The sequence below is a fragment of the Podarcis erhardii genome (genome assembly GCF_964252035.2).
Source record: "Podarcis erhardii genome assembly, chromosome: 14".
Lineage (NCBI taxonomy): Eukaryota > Metazoa > Chordata > Lepidosauria > Squamata > Lacertidae > Podarcis > Podarcis erhardii.
In genome coordinates this window covers 17,371,424-17,392,115 of record NC_138503.1, presented here as the reverse complement: position 1 = coordinate 17,392,115, position 20,692 = coordinate 17,371,424, and the positions used below count along the sequence as shown (strand labels likewise).

General features: G+C 43.2%; 2 protein-coding genes across 6 annotated transcripts in view; one reads left to right on the top strand and one right to left on the bottom strand.

Annotated features, from left to right (window-relative positions):
* Window positions 1-7,337, top strand: part of CEMIP (cell migration inducing hyaluronidase 1) — a 172,905-nt gene extending 165,568 nt beyond the window's left edge. For all 5 annotated transcript variants that reach the window (XM_081838723.1, XM_081838722.1, XM_081838721.1 and 2 more), the window contains exons 25-29: window positions 2,106-2,310; window positions 3,206-3,289; window positions 4,259-4,416; window positions 4,756-4,856; window positions 5,753-7,337. In XM_081838723.1, coding sequence (XP_081694849.1) covers window positions 2,106-2,310; window positions 3,206-3,289; window positions 4,259-4,416; window positions 4,756-4,856; window positions 5,753-5,880 — 676 coding nt within the window. In that variant the 3' untranslated portion in view covers window positions 5,881-7,337. The remainder of the gene's footprint in view (window positions 1-2,105; window positions 2,311-3,205; window positions 3,290-4,258; window positions 4,417-4,755; window positions 4,857-5,752) is intronic.
* Window positions 7,338-12,430: 5,093 nt separating this feature from the next.
* On the bottom strand, window positions 12,431-19,040 carry MESD (mesoderm development LRP chaperone). Its single transcript, XM_081839333.1, has 3 exons — window positions 18,813-19,040; window positions 16,435-16,667; window positions 12,431-14,365 (listed from the first exon to the last, which is right to left on the bottom strand). The coding sequence occupies exons 1-3, from the start codon at window positions 18,993-18,995 to the stop codon at window positions 14,101-14,103; spliced, it is 681 nt and encodes a 226-aa protein (XP_081695459.1). The 5' UTR covers window positions 18,996-19,040; the 3' UTR covers window positions 12,431-14,100.
* Window positions 19,041-20,692: the final 1,652 nt, after the last annotated feature.

Sequence of the window (20,692 nt, the reverse complement as noted above, 5' to 3'; positions counted from 1 at the left end):
TAGCAGTTCGAAAGCACGTCAAAGTGCAAGTAGATAGTTTCCTGCTTGGCAGGGGGTTGGACTCGATGGCCCTTGTGGTCTCTTTCAACTCTATGATTCCATGATTCTATGATTCTATATAGGGACCGCTCTGGCAGGAAGGTAAATGGCATTTCCGTGCGCTGCTCTGGTTTGCCAGAAGCGGCTTAGTCATGCTGGCCACATGACCCAGAAGCTGTATGCCGGCTCCCTCGGCCAATAAAGCGAGATGAATGCCGCAACCCCAGAGTCGGCCACGACTGGACCTAATGGTCAGGGGTCCCTTTACCTTTTACCTTTAATGGTAAGCACTGTGGTCAAGCACTGTGCATAGGGCACTTATACAGAATCAGACCATTGCATACCATCCAAATTTCTCTGATGAAAACAGGGACTTCCTATTCCATTATTTTTATTATTCCCTGCCCATTTGACTAGGTTGCCCCAGCCATTCTGGGTGGCTTCTAACATATATAAAAGCACAATAAAACATTTTTAAAAACTGCCCTCAGATGACTTCTAAATGTTGTATAGTTACTTATCTCCTTGGCTCAGGGGGGTCACATAGCTCCATACCCTCCAACATTTCTTTGATGAAAACAGGGATGTCCTAAGGAAATACAGGACATTCCAGGATCAAACAGAAACTGGAGTGGCTTCTGTAAATACAGAACTGTCCCTGGGAAATAGGGACACTTCGAGGGTTTGCCATTGGCCCCTCTATTTCAGTACTGTCTACACTGACTGGCAGCAGCTCTCCATGGCTTTGGGCAGGGAATCACTCTGGGGCCGACCTGGAGATGCTGCCAGGGATTTAACCTGGGACCTTCTGTGTGTAGTGCAATGCTGCACTATTGAACTGTGGCCCCACAGCAGAAGGGAAGTGCACAGTCGCTTTGTTACGTCTGGACCATCGGGTTGGCAGCAGGGAACCAGCAGTAGCTGGGCAGCCAGTTAATGGGGTGTTGGCACTAGTAGTGAGCTGCAGTGTGCGTGGCTGATCACTGTGCCTGCTGGTCTTCAGCCACTTGCTATCTTCATTTCCTCAAAAATGCCTTTGTGCCTAGTGGGGCCTGGGGCCACTTGGAGGAAATGAAAACAGGAGATAGCTGGAGCTTTGGCTGCCGGAGAACTTTGCTTCATGCAAAGCTGCCCATAAAGCGTTGTTTTGTTTAAAACAAGCAGGCTGCAGTGATAACATGGAAAAGTGAAGGTCATTGACTGTAGCAATAAGGATTAGATAAATAAGATCAGCCCCGATACCCAAAAATTTTGAAAGGAAAAAGCTGGCCATCAGTGGCAGTGAAGGGACTGGGGGCCGGCTGGGAGATTTTGTCCAAAACAGCTGGAGGGTGCCTAGCTGGTACTGACTGTCTTACATAAAAAGGTAAAGGGGCCCCTGACCATTAGGTCTAGTCGTGACCGACTCTGGGGTTGCACACTCATCTTGCTTTATTGGCCGAGGGAGCCGGCGTACAGCTTCCGGGTCGGGTCATGTGGCCAGCATGACTAAGCCACTTCTGGTGAACCAGAGCAGCGCACAGAAACACCATTTACCTTCCCGCCAGAGCACTTTGACGGGCTTTCGAACTGCTAGGTTGGCAGGAGCTGGGACCGAGCAACGGGAGCTCACCCTGTCGCGGGGATTCGAACTGCCAACCTTCTGATCGGCAAGTCCTAGGCTCTGTGGTTTAACCCACAGCGTAAATGTCAAATTTCTTGAGCAGCCTCTAATAGTATGAGATGTAGTAGTTGCACCTGGAAGTAAGAATGATGCATAGGAGAGCACCTGCCTGGGATGGATGAATAGAAATGCTTTTATCAATGGGCCACGTAATTCATTTAAAGCATGCTCAATGCACATATAAACCTCCCCCTCCCCCCAAAAAAGATGTTTTCCCCTTCCAGAGATACAGTTCCAACATCCTTAACAAACCGGTTCCCAGGATTCTTTGGCAAGAGCAATGTGCTTTAATGGTGCAGTGGAAGGGTTCAATATGTGCCATTTCCAGGATGAGCTTCATCCTGTTCCGGCTCTGGCAGCGTCAGAGTCAGGGACGCTCACGGCTCTTCTATCTTTTCCAAAGGTTGCTGTTTCTCAAGTTAAAGGCTCAGCATGAAAAGGAGCCATTTGCCTTCTGCTCCGTCAGAGGTTGCGAGCGAATCAGGATCAAAGCCAACATCCCCAGGAAAGCAGGGTCCAGCGACTGCCAAGCGAGAGCCTACCCAAAATATGAGGAGCAACCTTCAGTGGATGTGCCAATGCCCAAAAAGCTGCCAAGCACACACCTGGTAAAGTAACTGATTTACTGTTGCCATTTTCCTGGGTCTTTGTCTCTGATTAAATCAGTGGATAATTTTCCTTCTGAAAGCTCATCAGACATACAGTGGTACCTCTGGTTGCAAACGGGATCCGTTCCAGAGGCCTGTTCGGAACATGAAAGGAACGCAACCCGCAGCGGCGCATCTGTGCATGCGCAGGTTGCGATTCGCCGCTTCTGCGCATGATGTCATTTTGTGCATCTGCGCATGTGTGAGTGGCGAAACCTAGAAGTAACCCTTTCCGGTACATCCGGGTTGCCACAGGACACAACCTGAAACAACGTAACAGGAAGCAAACGTAACATGAGGTGTGACTGTACTTCAGTCCCATTTTATGGGCAAAGTCTTATTTTGCCCAAAGTGGAAAGTCAATATTCCTGTTGAGAAACTAGGAAGCTGCTATGTACTGAATTAGACCATTAGTTCACCTAGCGTAGTATTGGCTACACTGGCTGGCAGCAGCTCTCCAGGGTTTCATCTTTGCTGTGTGCTACTTTTTCAGGGGTCGGGGAGGGGATACCTGGGATTATACCTTTAGGGTAGGGGGAGCAGTGTACAACAGCTCTCCTCCACTGGCTGTCAGAAGCTATTGCAAGAGGGGGTCCAAAAGGCTCTCCATTTGCCTCCAAACGTTCTGAATGTCCCTTGTCAGATTTGTAGATCACTCCACGTAAGACTCCCCCAAAATTGCCAAGGAGTTAAATTTCTGGCAAGACATAAACTGGGGACGCCTCATTTGAAATAATGAACCACAAAATGTGTGAGTGTAACTGCCAGAATAAATGTATGTTTGGAAAAAGCATGTCTAGAAGAATGGTTTTGAAAGTCAATAGATATACCAACTTTATTTTCTGTTTGAAACTAGAACAAGGACCATTTTGTAGAACTGAAGCTGGACAGCTACAAGACCAAATACTTCCATCTCAGGGATGATTTTGCGTATATCTCAGTAAGTCTTTCTTTGCTCTTGAGTAATGTGCTGTATTTTTGACACACACACTGTTTCAGAAACTTTTCATTATATTTTAACATAGCCAAAAGTTGTCTTCTATGGGACACAATTTGTAACAGAATATATATAAAATATGCAGTTGAGGAAAGAAACTCGAAATAATTGAGAAAACTAACAGATCTAACAAAGGCTTATCTGGAAGAATCTATATTTCTTCCTGAATTCTTTTAAAGTACTGTTGAATGGAATCTGAATGGATTTCGTATTACTAGCAAGGCAAGTTGATATTTAGAATTGGGCTTAATTTTCTACCAAATCATAATTAAAGCTGGACTTTGATGTTTGATTTTATACATGAACACACACTCCTTGGTTGGTATAAATATTATTTTTTTACATTTCGCTGCAATTTGGAACCAGTCTTATTTTCATAGCAGCAATAAGCTTGCTGCCAATTTGTTGCTTTCTTGTCCTAATGCCCAACAAGACTGCCTTAGAATCAAGGGGGGGGGGGAGGAATATCCTGCAAGTTTTTAATATGCCATCATTACTCAGTGCTTTGGTCTGTTGGGACATCTCACCAGCCTGTTTTGCCACATCATTTTCTAGCAATACTTTTGAGCATTACTTGTTCAAAAATAAGTTTTATGGGGTTGCTAGATACTTTATATTTCATTTCTTTCCCTGCCCCCTTTCCATCAGTGTTTCCAGATGCTTAATACATATGAAAATGAGGTGTGTAAAATACATAAATTTTGACTAATTTCCAGTGTTGCACCTTAAATCAACAACACAAAGTTAAACGTAAAAGTTTGAAAATTTTCGTATTTCGAGGTCTGCCTCTTTTTCTTTTCTTTTCTTTCATATACAATATTTCAAATCAGCCTCTACTTCTGAAAATCCAAAATTATCAACTGTTACTGCTCTGGTCTCCCTGATAACAGCAAGAACTGATTTGTTTCCCAGGTTGACGGCAGGAAGTTTTATCTCTCTGAAGATGGTATCCAAGTAGTTGTGATCAATGGGCATGATGGGAGATTTGTTGACCGGATGAGTTTCAAAAACTCCGTTCTACAAGGAATCCCAGCACAGATGATCAACTATGTCAATAACATTCGGGAAAAGTAAGTTAATGAGAAATGAGGGCATTCAAGTTCTGGAAAAGTGGAAAACCTAGTGGTTGTAGATGTAGCCTAACAAGCCATATGCTGTCGTATAGCAGCCATGTGATTTTCTCATTGCTCCTGCAAACATTATACATACCAACCATTTCTGATAACAGATGTAAGGTGACCTAATTGGATGTGCTTGTTAAACTTCAGAATAAATTATGAATGCCTGGCAAGACATGATTGAATTGATACAGGGACCAGCACCCCAGAGTTGCACAACTGGTAGCTTTTACCAAATTAAATCACTCAGTGGAAGAATAAATGGTTTATGGATGCCTTTGTCTCCTGTAGTTCTATAGTGGTGATGACATCTAAAGGAAGGTTCATTTCAAGAGGTCCTTGGACTACCGTCCTGGAGAAACTTGGAGCACAGAGGGGCTTTAAATTGAAAGGTAAGTAGCTATTTTATAAAAGAACCTTTGTTAAAAGTGTGGATCGTTTCAGTTTACTGTGTTCTTCAATCTTTGGCCCCCAGGTAATCATCCTTCACCGCTGGCTAGGGATGAGGGGAGCTGTAGTCCAACAGCTGGGGACCACAGGACAGAGGGCTAGAGGAAGTGTTGTACCACTTCAGATTTCAGGCTCAGCAGAACTGAGCTGCTGGATCTCCATTGAGTTTAAAGATGCGAAGGCTTAGAGAATTCATGGGGAGAACAGTACCTCAAAAGCAAAATAATTTTTAGGAAGGGAGAATACCTCTTTAACGAAACAGGCAGCACACCTTTGGGCTTTTGTGTTCGAATGGCACTCTGAAATAAGATACTAAAATCAGGTGGTGGTTGTTTTTTATTTAATGACCCTCAGAATTATTTTTGGCATCCCCAAGCGTGCTTGCATTTTTGTTGCCAGAGAGAGGCTTTCATGCTTTGAATAGCTTCTTTGCCTCTGTTCCTTAGCCATGCCTGCATCCTCTTGCCCTTGGTGGGATCTTTCCTTATCTGCATTATACATTCTAGCCGAGCTTCCATTATTGTGGTTTTAAGCATTCTCCAAACATTATGGAGATAAGTGACCCCCTGACTTTATCATTCAACTTCCTTTTTTTAAAACCAGTACCTTCATTTTTGAGAAGCCTCCCATTTTGAAGTTAAAGGTGACTATGTTGGACTTTCTTGGCAGCTGTCCACTTACAGACATGTTGTATTTGATAGAACCATGATCACAGTTCCCAATCGTACACCAGGTTCTCAGCACCATTAAAAATTATGTCCATGGTTTGCCTCGTTTCTTGCTGGTTCCAAAGCAGTCATTTGGAGGTTCTCAACTATCCTTTTTTCCTTTCGTTCAGATAAAATGGGTTTTGTTGGATACAAGGGCACCTTCCGGCCCTTCTGGGTTACGCTGAAGACAGATGACGAAGCAGTGAGGATTTTCCAAGCTCTGCCAGTTCCAGTGGTAAAGAAAATGAAACTGTGAGAAAGTGACCTGCATTGTGTGCTCCTGCTCATTAGCACATCCTCAATGGAAAATGCGTTGAGGCACATGGCGTGCTCAAGATGTAGTATATTTTGATGATGTACATAGAAGAAACCTTATTGTGAATGGGTTAAATGGCCACATCAGACAACCAACATTCCGTAGGCAGTGCAGGATACAGTTAGTAATAGGTCTGTTTCTCTCACAAGCGTATTTGTGATAAGAAAGGTTTGATTTCACATCATGTTGCCTTGGTGTACTGCAATGGTCTCCTTCATGTCTGTCCGTAGGAGTCTCAGGTTTTGAATCAGTAGAAATGTACAAAGTGTTCCTTCTCCGGTCTCAACTTTCCAGTCTCAACTTTCAGACACCTACTCAGGAAAAAACATGCACTTCTAAGTTGAGCTCCTGGCTATGTATATATGAAAATGTAAGCAGAAGTCAGTATCAGACACAACGGCAAAAACTGAAAATGCTTCGTTGATCTCCTCAAACTTTCTGGTGTGCTGGCATTCAATGCCAGCAGGACACTTCATAAGCACCGACTGATATCCTATTTCTGCCTGTGCATCAGCGATCCACTGAATACCTGAATGCTGCAGTTGTTCAGAGTATTGCAGAGGTTGCTGGATCTTCACAAAGAGTCTCTTGTGACAAAGGACCAAATCACTGTGGCCAAGGATCAGCTTATGAAGGACAAACGTTATCAGTTTCTCAAAGAAAAAATTGTGCTTGGGCTTCCTGTTACCAGACACTTTTTTATTAATAAAAGCACATCAAAGTATGTCCCCTCACCCTGCCAATATGTAACTGCTTCAGAAGTGAGGCTGTCACCCAGAAAGGTTTTTTTAAAAAAAAGAATTAAAAAGGGAGGAGAAAATATTTATGGGTCATCAACAAACTGCCTTCAATGTGTGCTTTTTTTTAACAGTGACTGATTGGTCTCTACTAGTAACTGACCATTCGCAATCTGTAAAATTGCTTTTCAAAGGTTGCATTGTAGAAATACTGCTTTCTGAGAGCCTTGGGGAGGGTTGTGTGTTGTGTGTGTGTTCGTCACTCCAAGTATTCTACCCGAAATAGCTGGTCCTTTTTCGGAACTAGATGTATAGTGTTTTCTATATTTTCTTAAAGCTCCTGCTGAAAAAGATTTAATTTTCTATTAATTTATTGCAAAAGGCACAAAGAAGATTAAAGCTGAAGAGATAAATGCTGTTACGGGAAATTTTTTTTTTTGTACAATAGGGTAAGGTCATGGAAATGTTTCTTCAGCTAATCTGCTTTGCACTTGAAAACTTCAAAGGGCTGCAGAATGTGGTACTTCCCTTGGCAGCCTGTTTTGTATGAGGACAAAAACTCTTGGAATGTTACTTCCAAATGTTTTCGCTTACAACTTAATTAACATTTAGTTGTTTGGAATACACATTTATTGGAATAAAATTTCAATGCAACTCTTACATGCGTGTGTACCGTTTACCTGTGTTGGATTATTTTATCACAATGAACTGATAGCACAGACCATCATCACCCACAAACAGTTGATCTAAACCTGCCAGCAAAATGCACATTATCAGTCTAAGGATGGTGTCATGTCACTTAGACCCTACCACAGTAATCCCACCATGAGACTATTTCCCTTTCCTGCCACAACCTTCCGTGGCAGGAAGCCCTTATTAACCCTTCAGATCCAGAACCTTGACTTATCCAGGTATAACTGCTTGTTGGTTAAGCTCCCTCTCCTCTCCACAATGGAGAGGCCAGGACAGAGCGAGGAGAAACTGTGCTGACATTTGCAATGAAGACCATGGCTCCTTGGGTAGGTACCATGTTAACCTGGCCAATTCTTGTCTACTCTGACTGTCAGCAGCTCTCCAGCTTCTCGGGCAGAAGGCTCCATCATCACCTGCCTTACAGGCTAAAAAGTCTGACTTTGAACATGGTAATTCTGTCCCTCTTAAATGAGCATGGCCAGCCCAAGGTACCGTATTTTTCGCCCTATAAGACGCACTTTTCCCCCTCCAAAAATGAAGGGGAAATGTATGTGCGTCTTATGGGGCGAATGCAGGCTCCTTGGCTTCAGCGATAGCAACGCGAAGCCTCCGAAGCCTGCGCTCCGGAGGCTTCGCGTTGCTTCTGCTGAAGCCAGGAGAGTCTGCTCTTTGAGGCTGGCGGTGGGGGAAAGCAGCGCTTCCCCCATCGCCAGCCCCAGAGGATGGGGGGCAGTGGGAAGGCGCGCGAAGCCTTCCTGCTACTCTCCAACCCGGCTTGGAGGCTGGCGGTGGGGAAAGCAGGCTTTTCCCCAAGGAGGGAGAAGGGATGGACTGGCGGAGTCCGTCCCTTCTCCCTCCTGTGGGCTTTTGCGGGAGATGGGGGAATTCCCCCACCTCCCGCAAAAGCAGGCAAAAGCCGGGCGCTCTTCCCCAAGGAGGGAGAAGGGACTGACTGGCCGTTTCAGTCCCTTCTCCCTCCTGGTCGAAAAGCCCGCACCACTGCTTTCTCCCTCCTGGTCGAAAAGCTCCTGTGGGCTTTTGCGGGAGGTGGGGGAATTACGCCACCTCCCGCAAAAGCAGGAAGAAGGTCTTGGAGTAGTGCACAGGCTGCATGCAGCCTGTCCGCTGCTCCCAGAGCTGCGGGGGGGGGGGGATCATATTTTTTTCCTTGATTCCCCCCCCCCCCGAAAACTAGGTGCGTCCTATGGGCCGGTGTGTCCTATAGGGCGAAAAATACGGTACTTTGCCACATGAGGCACAGCACAAAATAAAACAAAAACACACACCCCTTCCATACACAGAAGCTGACAAGCTCTCTTAAATCAAAGGTGAACTCAAGCAATCTTCACTTTCCCAAACGAGATAACCATCCATTAAAATCCACACTTCCAAGTTTTGCAATACAGTTCTCTAGCCACATAATGTGTACAAAAATGTACACAGTGAGGTAAAGTGTGCATTTTCTTTTGCATATTTTCACTAACATACAAAAAGGCATTGTATTAGGGGAAATCGCTTTGCAAAAACAACCATGTACTAGGCAAAACTGCATTAGGAGAAACTCACATTAAAACACTGATGAGTTTTCATGAGAATTTGTTTTAAAAAATAACCTCAAACTGATAAGGAAATGTGGAATACAAGAAAGAATACTAAAAATAAAAACAGAGAAACTGAAGTTGACAAGATTCGCCCATCCCTAACCTGTACCGTTTGAATTATTTTATATTGTTCACGGCCACAAGATTCCCATGCACAGAGGTGTTGTAAGCCAACTCTGGTTTTTTCATGTCTGGATAGTGAAGGCACCAATTTCAGACAAAGGGAAGGGTGATTGGTTCCTTACAACAAATTGGTGCATATTCACCAATGTGCCCTTATAGAGCAGAAATGTAAACAATCCTGAAGTTTGGTCTCAAGTCACTGAAATACTAAGGGCAGAAAACCTGTCCAAACTGTTGCTCTATCTAAAATGACAGCCCTGCCTGGGGGTTTTACTCAGTCACTGCTCCTTTGTACAAATCTAATTCACACACTTAAAATCACCACTGATATTTTAAGTTAAGAACAGAGATGAAGCGCACAAAACTCACAGCTTGCAGGTCTAAAGAAATCAAACATTTTGAAAACCTGGCCAAGGCACTTGAAAACCTGCTGGGTGGCCATTCTGGAAGGGAAAGCAAGCAAATACAATCAGATTTGGACTTTAACAGCAGAAATTTACTGTGACATTTCCTTATGCTCGACCACCCTCTAGTGGTTCACTGCTGATAACAGAGCATATCCACCACCTATGTCTCATAGACTTGAAAGATTTAACTCCAGACAGAATCCTTGCTGCTGTAAATGCAAGGAAATTATTTTAAATGGCAAGCAGAAACTTGGGAAACCCAAAGACAAAGGTAAACTTGAAAAATGAACACATGATCTCTCAAAGATGCAAGCGGCAGCTGCAGAAACATCCTGCCAAAGCTCCAGGCACTCATAAGGTAAGAGGAAGTTTGCTTAAGCAAAGAAAAGCTCTCATGGGATCCACCTGACTTGCATACATGAAGAGAAGGGCACACCTAAATAAAACAGGCCACTTCCAAGGGGTTTTAACGCCTCAAATAGTCAAGCTAGCTGGTGATACTTTAAAAATGCAGCTAATTTCTGATTTCTTCTGTATTTACATAAACACAGTAAGAACAACCCAATATTGCCTCTCTCCCTCATGCTCCCATCCCTTTGAGGGGGCTTATTTGAGACACTTGGATCTGAAGATTGGGGAAAGTGGGACTGTTTGTTGGCTGTCAGACTAGTGAAAGTTTTGAATAATTTCTTTTATGTAACTGACCGTCAGAAAGTTGGAAGTCCTTTTTCCCATTCTCCGTTCCCTTCTTCTATCCTTCCATCTCTCTCTTTTTATTTGGGGTCCTCTGTTCTGGGCCATTATCCACCAAGGATTACATGCACATGAAGTTGGTGGAAGAACCCTGTGTGAGAGACGGGGAAAGGAGAAACTGAGAAGAAAATTCCCAGGTGAGAACTGGCAGGGTGCACCACTTTCAGCGTGAGACGACTTTGAGAGAGGAGCCTGCATTTTTCTCTTCTTTCTCTTTCTGTTTTTAGTTTCTTTTATCATTGTATTATGGAAAAGCTTTAATAAAATCTTGAGGCGGCTTATTTTCTGCAACTAACATTGCAATCCTATGCATGTTTACTCAGAAGGAAGTTCCACTGTGTTCAGTGGCGTCTGTCTCCTAGTAAGCGTGTTTAGATTTGCAGCCCATGGGTGGAGGTGGTTCCTGGGAAGGCAACCATCATACCCCAGTTAGGATAGGAAGCTTGTGGTTAGTCTTGGCATGAAGTTAAATGGCATGAAGTTAGCTTCATGCCATTTAAGCCCTTATTGCCTTAAAACTTTATTAAAGTTTCATTATTATAAGCCTGCACCTTGGATTCATTTCCACACAGCTAAATACCAAGTGTATCATGCGATCAAAAACCACAAGATGGTGTCCACTTCAAGCACACTACAAATATTTTCTAGCTGGGTTCTAGAACTACTTCAAGCTGACTCTACAGCTTCTATACCTCCTGTGGAATTTGTTTTACTTTTAACAGCAGACTTCTGTCATGCAACATCCAGAATAATATGTTTAAAGTTAAAATGAAAAGAAAGAAAGAAAGAAAGATGTTAAGTGATTAAGTTAATTTTATGAGAAAATTAGTTTTGGAAAACTGTTACAATGATATACACTGAAACTCAGCTAGGGGGATTTGAGGAAGTCAAGTAACAATGTTACTAAGATTGGATTAAGTATAACTAAGATCTATGTTTGTTTCAAAATTTTAGAAAATCAATAAAAAAACTTGAAAAACAAAACAAAAAACATCCAGCTTCTTCTAAATGTTCGGATTCAAAACATGTTTGCTACATGACATAGGGCCACTATGTAGCAAACATAGTGTAGTCACAGAGTAGTCACACAACCTTAGCAGAACCAGAAGACCAAAGACCAAAGCACGATACAGCTAATGATTAAACCTTGCAAAAAAAAAAAAAAAAGTCATCAAGAATTGCTAGCCTGAATGCCCATATCTAACCTGGTTAGTCATTTCGGACACACTGATGGCTTGAAAGAGGCACACACAAATGCAACTGCCTCTCAGCTCAAACACTTCCCAGCCAAAGGCAACCAGGTGATTAGTGATCTTCAAGGCCCAATGACTCCCAACACAAAAGTGTTCCCCTCCACTAAAATCAGAGGGATATAAAGTATGTGAATTTGGTTGTTTCATACCTTGCATTTTCTTACTGCCCTGCAGGGCATTTTGTAGCCTGCTAAGCTGCCACCTATGCTTATGCCTTTTGTTTGTGTCCTAAAAAAGCTGCCACCTAGTCACCTGGAAGAAATTTTTACTTAGCACAGGTGACCAGCCAGCTTTTCATCATGCATATACCAGACAAATTTAGAAGGCAGCATTTTCAAAAACTGGCATCTTTTTAAAAGCACATCTTGCATGTGAGTTTTAAGCGCCTCTTAACAACAATAACAAATGCATCCACATTTAGCTCAGTTGGTAGAGCATGTGACTCATGAGTTTGAGTCATTGGGCAAAAGATTCCTGCATTGAGGGGTTGGACTAGATGACCCTAGTGGTCCCTTCCACCTCTGTGATTCTATTTCTCAACATTTCCCTGTTCTTTTGTAACAGCAGAATGGAACGCAGGAGAGCCCTTTCAAAGCAAAATCCCTAAAAATCAAGTAAAAATGAAAATAAAACCCGGGGGGGGGGGCAGGATAAACAGAAGTCTCAGGACAAACACAGTATTCAGCTATTCATTAACACTTAACCTCTCATCTCCTTCAGAACCTTGAATTAGGCCAGGAGAGAGCTTTTATCAATGGTATTTATATATAAATGGTCCAAGAATCAAGAGAATAGAAGCCACTGAAGGCTTCTCAACATCTGAATTTGGCACTTAATGGTGCCACCTAGTGGCCACTCTGAGCAGATACAGACATCACAAGACAGCTGTGTCCAGACACAGGACTCCATGTGTCAAACAGAAATTTGTTCTGAAAAAGGTACAAATTTATTGACAATCCAGAGGGAGTGTTCATGGTGACAGCAATATTTTCCCAATTATCTACCAATGTTATATATGAATGAACAAATTAGGGCACCCAAAGTATTGAAAGTATTTTTGGCACCAGAGAAATACAAGCTATATTCAGATCAAACATGGCATGATCTAATATGGTGCGGTGTCCACAAATCTGAAATAAACTTACGCACCAAGGCAGTATTCTTTCAAATTAACATTGAGAAGGAAACCAGCACCACCTCTGTGTTTAAACAGAGTAAGCCCCCAGTTTATAGTCACTGCAATTCTGGAATGCCTTGAGCCCAATTGCAACTGAATAGCTTAACTCCGATCCAATTTTGGCCTGTAGATGTTTGCCATGAGTGCTACAAATAAGGGGTGGGGCGGGGGGGGGAGAGAACTTGTATAAAATTGTATAAAAGCCTTGAAAATCGTGTTGGCATTAAAAAAGACTGTACAGTGGTACCTTTATACTCGAACGGTTTGGCTCCCAAACAAACTGGCTCCTGAACGCCGCAAACCCGGAAGTGAGTGTTCCAGTTTGTAAACATATTTTGGAAGCCGAACGTCCAACGCGGCTTCCGATTGAGTGCAGGAAGCTCCTGCAACCAATCAGAAGCTGCACCTTGGTTTTTGAACCGTTTTGGGAGTCGAACGGAGTCCTGCAACAGATTAAGTTTGACAGCCAAGGTACCACTGTAGCCAGAAATAATGTTCTTCCAAATAGAATACTGGTCGAAATTGACTTAAGCCCCTTTTGGAATTAAGCTCTTCAATCAGTGTCAGGGTTAATTGCATCTTGATACATTTGATATCCTTGTTACATTCCTCTTACTGAATTGGCTCAGCCTTTTATCACATGGCTCAGCCTACTCCAGATGTTCTAAACTACAACTTCCAACAGCCACAGCCCAATGCTCTGAAAGTGATGAGAGTTGTGGCCCAAAGCATCTGGCGGGGACCAGGTTGAGGAAGGTTGGAGTAAGTGAACTGGCCCACCATTAGTCTATGGAAACCCTAAATCTGTTAATTCAATAGACGAGTTTATTCCCACTTCAGCTGGGCATTTGACCACCAGCAGTGAAACCAACTTACATAAAAACACTCATTGCATGCATCAAACCTGTGCTTTCCAGAATCTGCTTTGGCACCACAGCAGACACTATGAGATTGCCACTTTCAAGAAGGGGTATCATTTATTTTCATTAATGAAAATATTGCAAAGGTAGAAACTCCTAGAAAGTTAAGTCTTGTTTCTTATCGCCAATGAAGCATTCACCTTGTTGACTCCTCCAAAATAGCTGACGGCAGAATTCCAACTGCAACAGCTCTTCCCCTCTCATCCTTTGAGGAATGTTCGTAATACTGAAGGTAAACACACAGGGGCTTGTTTTAAACTTTAAACAGACAACTGTTTGAAAAAACCCAACTGCTTGAAAGTAGACAAGGCACAATATACCAACTCCAGATCTAAAAGAAGCAATCCACTGATGTTAAGCATTAACGTTGCTGTTACTGAACAAATGCCTCTCATTAATAAGTAAACTGGTCCCTTGATTTGAAACCCAGAAAGGCCACCCTATTTTCTCCTTCCTAAACTTCCCACCAATCCTCCTCTACAGTCAAATTAACTTATCAGAGCTCTTCCTTTGGTTTGGCTGCACGGTTGTCGTCTTTGAGGGGTCCATGTTTCTTTTCAGTATCTTTTTTCTTTTTGGATTTTTCGGGCTTGGTCTCATTTTTCCCTTTTTCGCTTTCCTTGGCTCCTTTACCAGGGTACACCTGACCTTCCAGTGTTACGTCCGCACACCTCTCCTGTTTTATCAGAAAGTCTTTGATCTCCCACGCATAGCCTCCGTCCCGCAGCATAAAGATGGCACGATTTGAACCGACGATAAACCTAGGTTTTAAAAGGGCATTCAATTAGTGCCCGGCCTTTGAAGTATTGAAAATTTACGTTTCAGGTAGGGAAGAGCCTCCACCCCACCCCTTGCAAAAAAAAAGAACGATAAATAACCCCAAGGATTAAGTGGCATATTGCATTTCTTAAAAGCAAGAGGTGTTTATCTCAGAATGGGGGGGGGGGGACGACAAAACTTGCACTGCAGGATTTATTCATAAGTAAGAATATTACAATTTACTACCTTGTGAAAATACAGGCTATTGCATTTCTTATTCAAATTTATGGTAGAGGGGAGACACACAGATGCAGCAAAGGATGGGGAACCTCAGGCACAAGGGTGAATGTGGCCCTCCAAGCCTCCCTATCCGGCCCTTGGAACCCTTTTCATCCCGCACTGGCCCTGCTTTGCCCGCTGAATGTTATTGCCTAGCAAGAGAATCTGTCCCTGAACTGTGATATGGCCCTTTGCTTTGATGGAGGACAGAGTAGGGTATGTGCAGAAACTATCTTACTGTAGAAAGGTAAAGTTTGCATTTGTTTCTCTGCCTCTTTTTGCCTCTGACCCAGCCCACGATCAGCGTGCGCACTCTTGATGTTGCCCAAAAGGGAATGCAGTCACTGGATTGAAAAAGGATCTCCCATCCCGGCTAGAAGAGATGGCTCTCAGGCTTTATTTTAGATGTAATGACAAAATGCAAAATATCTGGCTAACAAATGCTTTGGGGTTTAAAAAAAAAAAAAAAGCCTCTACATATGCTAATGTTAAAATGTTGGCTTATATATCAAGATTTCATCGGAATTTATCCTTGTAGGACACTTAAATAGCTCCATGTTGTCAAAGCTGGATAACTGGGTAGGATACAAGTGAAGTCATGTACAGTAATCCCTCCTACTTCTCTCAAGCATGTTTTTTGTGAGTTATACCTATCAGGTGCAGATATTTCGTTCCATGGCTTTCTTGGAAGGAGCTGAAAACAACACAATAAAGGGCTGCTCAGTTCCACAACAATTTCTCCCATAGAATGGTGGAAAATTCAGGACAGGGAAAAGGGAGCACTTCTTCACACAGTGCATAACTGAACAGCAGAAATCACGGCTACCAGATGTGGCAGGGGCTGCCAATTTGGACAGTTTTAAAAGGGGATTAGACAAAATTCTTGGCAGCTAAGACTATAGACGGCAACCAGTCACAATGGATACATTTCTCCCTCTTATACTGGAAGTAGTATCTCTGAATATCAGGTGCTGGGGAACAGCAGCAGAGAATGGTTGGGTTCGTGTCCTGCTTGCTGGCTTCATACAGGCATATGAAGGTTGGCCACTGAGGGAAATAGGTATCTGGACTAGATAGGGCTTTGAGCAGGGTGGCTTTTCTTACATCGTTTCTTCAAATTCCAATCGGGGGCAGGGGGGGCACACAGACATATTTGTATCCAAAGGGACAAACAGTGTGAGAAGAATACTACCTATAAATAGCCACAAACATCCATTTTCACAGCCCACTGGCAATTTGTAACAGGTTTTAAAGTCAACTACGCTTTTCCAAACTAATCCAAGTGTGTTTCTACGACAGTTAAGTCCTACTATGTTCAATGGGACTTATAAGGTAGGTTTATATTAGATTGCAGCCATAATGGTGTCTAGATTATTTCCTTCCTCGTATAGGAAAATATGAGACTATTTCAGCAGTTTATTTTTACCAAATGAAAATTGCAAGATTTTTTTTTACTAATTTTTAATAAAATTCCACACTGCTTTAGACTGCACTCAGCAAGAATAAGCACTGTGCCTCTGTCTCAGGAGGGGGAAGGTTACATCAAAGGAAAAAGACAAAATAAAGCTATTAATTATGATAACTTTATCCATCTTCCTGAGCATGCCATTCTTTTGAAAACTTTCAAACAATTTTTCATATCCTCATTAATACAGATTAAAATACAGGAAAAGGTATTAATTTAAAACATGCAGTAATTTAGGTGGCCATACATATAAACACAGCCCATACAAAATGAAAATTAAACCAGGTAAGTGAGGGTGGGTGTGCAACTCCAAGACAAAAATCTTACCTTTGCACGTCATAGTTGGCATTGAAAAGACTTCCCTGCCACAAATTAGTAATTTGCTCTGTCTCTTTTTCTGTAGGTTCTCCTGACACAGTGACAAACATCATAAGAGTCTTCCCTTTCTTGGTCATCTTCAAGATACTCTCAGGCTTGCCCGGGTCAAGTTGGGAGAAGTCTATTGGTGCAGATGGACGCTTGTGCTCAGGAAGATCTCCTTCTTCTATATCATCATCTTTCTGTGTTGGAAACAAAATACAGGAACACTTAAGAATGCATTGGAACGGGCTGTCGTATCCTGATACAACAAGGTATGTCTTAGAAAAATTAGGCTTATTGAAAGATCTCAAGTTTAGAAGACCATGCACACTTTGTATGCATATGTAGAAACTGTTTGTCTAATGCAGCTTTCTACTTGCTAAAATAATAGAACACAACTTTTTTCTGTTTCAGAAACAGAAATCTGGTTTTCAATTTAGCACTCTGGATGAGTGCATGGCATTACTTTATGTGCCAAGCGGCTCACTCAACAAGCTAGTTAACAGCACCAGAGATCATGGAGGGTCTGGATGTGGGAAGCAAAATGAAATATTAATTCAAATAAGGGAGCACTAATGAAAAAACTGATTTAAAAATAGGCATTCTACCTACATGAAACTCATAAGCAGTTTCAGACTACTCCTAGATCCAGCTTTGCATTTAGACAGGTGGGGGCAGTTAACCTGGGAAAAGGTTAAGCTGCTAGTCACATGTGCATTGGATACTAAAGAAATTGGGCTGCTGTAATGCAGCCTATGTTGGGCTACCCCTGAAGAGTATCTAAAAGCCTATTAGTGCAAAATGCAGAGCCAAATCATATGAAACTGCTGCTTTATTCTACTATACAAAATGCACTGGTGGTTATCACTACAAAAGCAAAGAGGGGTGCTAATTACTATTGAGTTCTGCTTATAGTCCTTTAAACTCTTCAGTAGGCCTGCTTCCTGTTTCTTATTTCAGAGAACAGCTCCTAATTTAAACTTAAAAACCCATACTCTGCTCAAAGCAGCATGCATATACAAATCATAGAATTGTAGAGGTGGAAGAGGACCCTAAGGATCATCTAGTCCAACCCCCTGCAATGCAGGAATAGGCAGCTGTCCAATACGGGGATCGAACATGTAAGCTTAGCGTTATCAGCACCATGCTCCAACTAAGCTATCCAGGCGCACTCTCGCGCTCTCTCTCTATAACACACACACATAAACATATATCATGAAACAAACAAACATATATATATATATATAACATAAAACAAAACTGAAACAGTTCAAGCTGCTGAACTTAATATTACATTTATGAACCTGAAAACCCCAACTTAAGTTTCACGCATTGCAAGGACAGTACACCCCAGTAAAAGTACTGGAAATGTTCTGACTTCCATAATACTGTACCTGGTTTTCTTATAGGATCACAGTGCGGTTGCCAACCCTACTCTTCCCCAATGAAGACCAATACACTCCACACATGCTCAGAGGCAGCCTCTCCTTCAAGACTATTTCCTCACTATCCCCACATTCAATTAAACTAGTTCTAGGCTCGAACCTCACCAACTTATCTCCCCCTATTCCCCTTCAGCCTGTGCTCATGCCCTACTCAGAGCACACCCACTGAAATTAATGGACTGGGCACACAGAACTCGCTCCGTTAGCTACTGCTGATTCTAATCATCTTCTGAATGCTTTTAAATGTCTTGCTTTAATCTGTCCTTTTAAAAAATCAACGGAAAATATTTTTGTTTTACATTTTTAAAAAAAAAGCAGTTGAGAATATTTATATCCTGCTAAATGAATAAATAAAAATAACTGAAGCCTGGATAGCTCAGTTGGTTAGAGCATGTATAGGGAAGCTTCCTCGTGTGTAATGTTATATTATATGTGTGTGTGTATATACATATAGCGTTATATATATATATATATATATATATATATATATATAAAATGTTGAAAGCAGCCCAGAGTGGCTGGGGAAACCCTGTCAAATAGGTGGGGCATAAATAAATAAATAGCAATAACAATAATAATGCTAAAGTTGCAGGTTCGATCCCTGAATGAGATACCTGCCTATTCCTGCATTGCAGGGGGTTGGACTAGATGATCCTCAGGGTCCCTTCCAACTCTTACAATTCTAATTTCTGTCGGCTTTCTGTTCGGTTGGTTTGGTTTTTGTGGGTTTTTTTGGACTGGGGTTGGATACAACCCTTGGCGAGCGCAACGAACCTGCACTCCAGCCTCAAATCCTTGCCAAGGAACTAGACGAGGAAGACGGTGAGGGACCCCTCCCCCCGTGACCCTCCCCCCCATTTTGGGGTCCCCGCTGCGCCCCCTTTTCCCTCACGGACATACCTCCCACTGCTCCAGCAGCCGCGCCATGTCGGCGTCGTTGTAGTCCCGAATGTCCTTTTTCTTCTTCTTCTCCTTCTTCGCCTGCTCAGGGGACTTTTCCTTCGGCTCTTCGGCTCCGGAGGCCGCGGCCGCCAAGGCACACAGCACCAAGACCAGACCCAGCCATCGGTAGGCCGCCGCCATCTTGTCCCGACGCGCAACGCCGCCGGCACTGGCTGGAGAAGGTTCTTCCGCCCCGATCCCGCCCCCTTGCCAGTTCTGCGCATGCGCCAGGAGGGAAGTGGGCGGGGCATCTAGATTTGAAAGCTACAGGCGGAGGAGGGTGGGTGAGTGAGTGAGTGAGTGAGTAGGAAGGTGCCGGAAGGAACGAGGGGCAGAGGGCTGTACCACTTCACACTGCGGGGGGAGCGGGACGAACCATGTTTTAGAAATTGAATAGAACAAAACTCCTTTCCGTTTGTTTCTGAAGGGAAAGAGGAAACCATATTTCTGTGTTGTGAAACGCCCTAGGATCTTTGGATGAAGGAAGGAATACAAATTTAATAAAAACAATAATAACAGTAATAACAATGTCAAATAAAATATGATGGTTGTGGTGATAATAATACAGTAATATTGTATTCCGTGCTCCCAAGACACTCAAGAGAACCTGAGAACTGTAGGTGCAAAATCCAGCCAACCATGCAATCTCCTTAATGCCTATTCTTATTATTTTAAATTTATATACTGCCTTTCCATTTCCAGAAGAAATACTATGGTGGCTATTAAACACATGAAGGCCAGCAGCAAAATAATAGGAACAAAATACTTTATACAGTGGTGCCCCGCAAGACGAATGCCTCGCAAGACGGAAAACTCGCTAGACGAAAGAGTTTTCCGTTTTGGAGGTGCTTCGCAAAACGAATTTCCTATGGGCTTGCTTCGCAAGACGAAAATGTCTTGCGAGTTCCTGCGGGTTTTTTTTTTCCTTTCCCCCCCTTTTTCTAAGCCGCTAAGCCGCTTATCCGCTAAGCCGCTAAAAGCCGCTAATAGCGCTAATCCGCTAAGCCGTCAATGGGCTTGCTTCGCAAGACGAAAAAACCGCTAGACGAAGAGAATCGTGGAACGGATTCTTTTCGTCTTGCGAGGCACCACTGTACTTAACAAAGGACTCCCCTGTGAGTGCCTGAGGGCCCTGCTCCTTCCTGCCACTTACCACCTGGCCCAGGGCGGGACCTGACAGGCCTCACAAGGACTGCTCCTGCCACCTACTATCTGGCCCAGGTGGGGCCTCACAGGGACGGTTGTTGCCACTGATGCTGCTACTGCCCAGGAGGACCCGGAGGGGTGCAGAGTTCTTTTTAACAGGTTTTAAAATCTCCCTTTCCCTTTAGATTTTTTATATATGGGGGTGGGATGGATGTTTGGGTGGGCTTGGGAATTTGTTAGATTTTGATGAATTTGTAATTTTTGCAGTTTTTATTTGTATTGTTTTATTGTTTTCTGGGTTGTTTTTGTTTTTATTGTTTTAAGGTTTTATTGTTTTAGGCTGCGAAAGAATAACATTAATTGCCATCAATGGAGGCTACTATGAGGCTTGGGATTGCTACCGTGGAGGGGCGAGGGAGGTATGGCGGTGGGGGCAGATGTTATAGGCGAAGGGGATCGAGATATGGATATGCTCGTACCCCTTCCAATCTGCGCCTCATCCCGAGGGACGAGGATAGGGTGAGCAAGGATTACTCACCTCCGTCACTGGTGCTGTGCAATGCCAGGTCTATAGGCAACAAAATCGCCACCCTGCGAGATTTCTTGTGTGACGGAGACCTGGGTGCGTGAAGGGGCAACAGTTACCTTACGAGAGATGGCGCCCCCGGGTTTCTGCGTCCTCCACCAGTCCC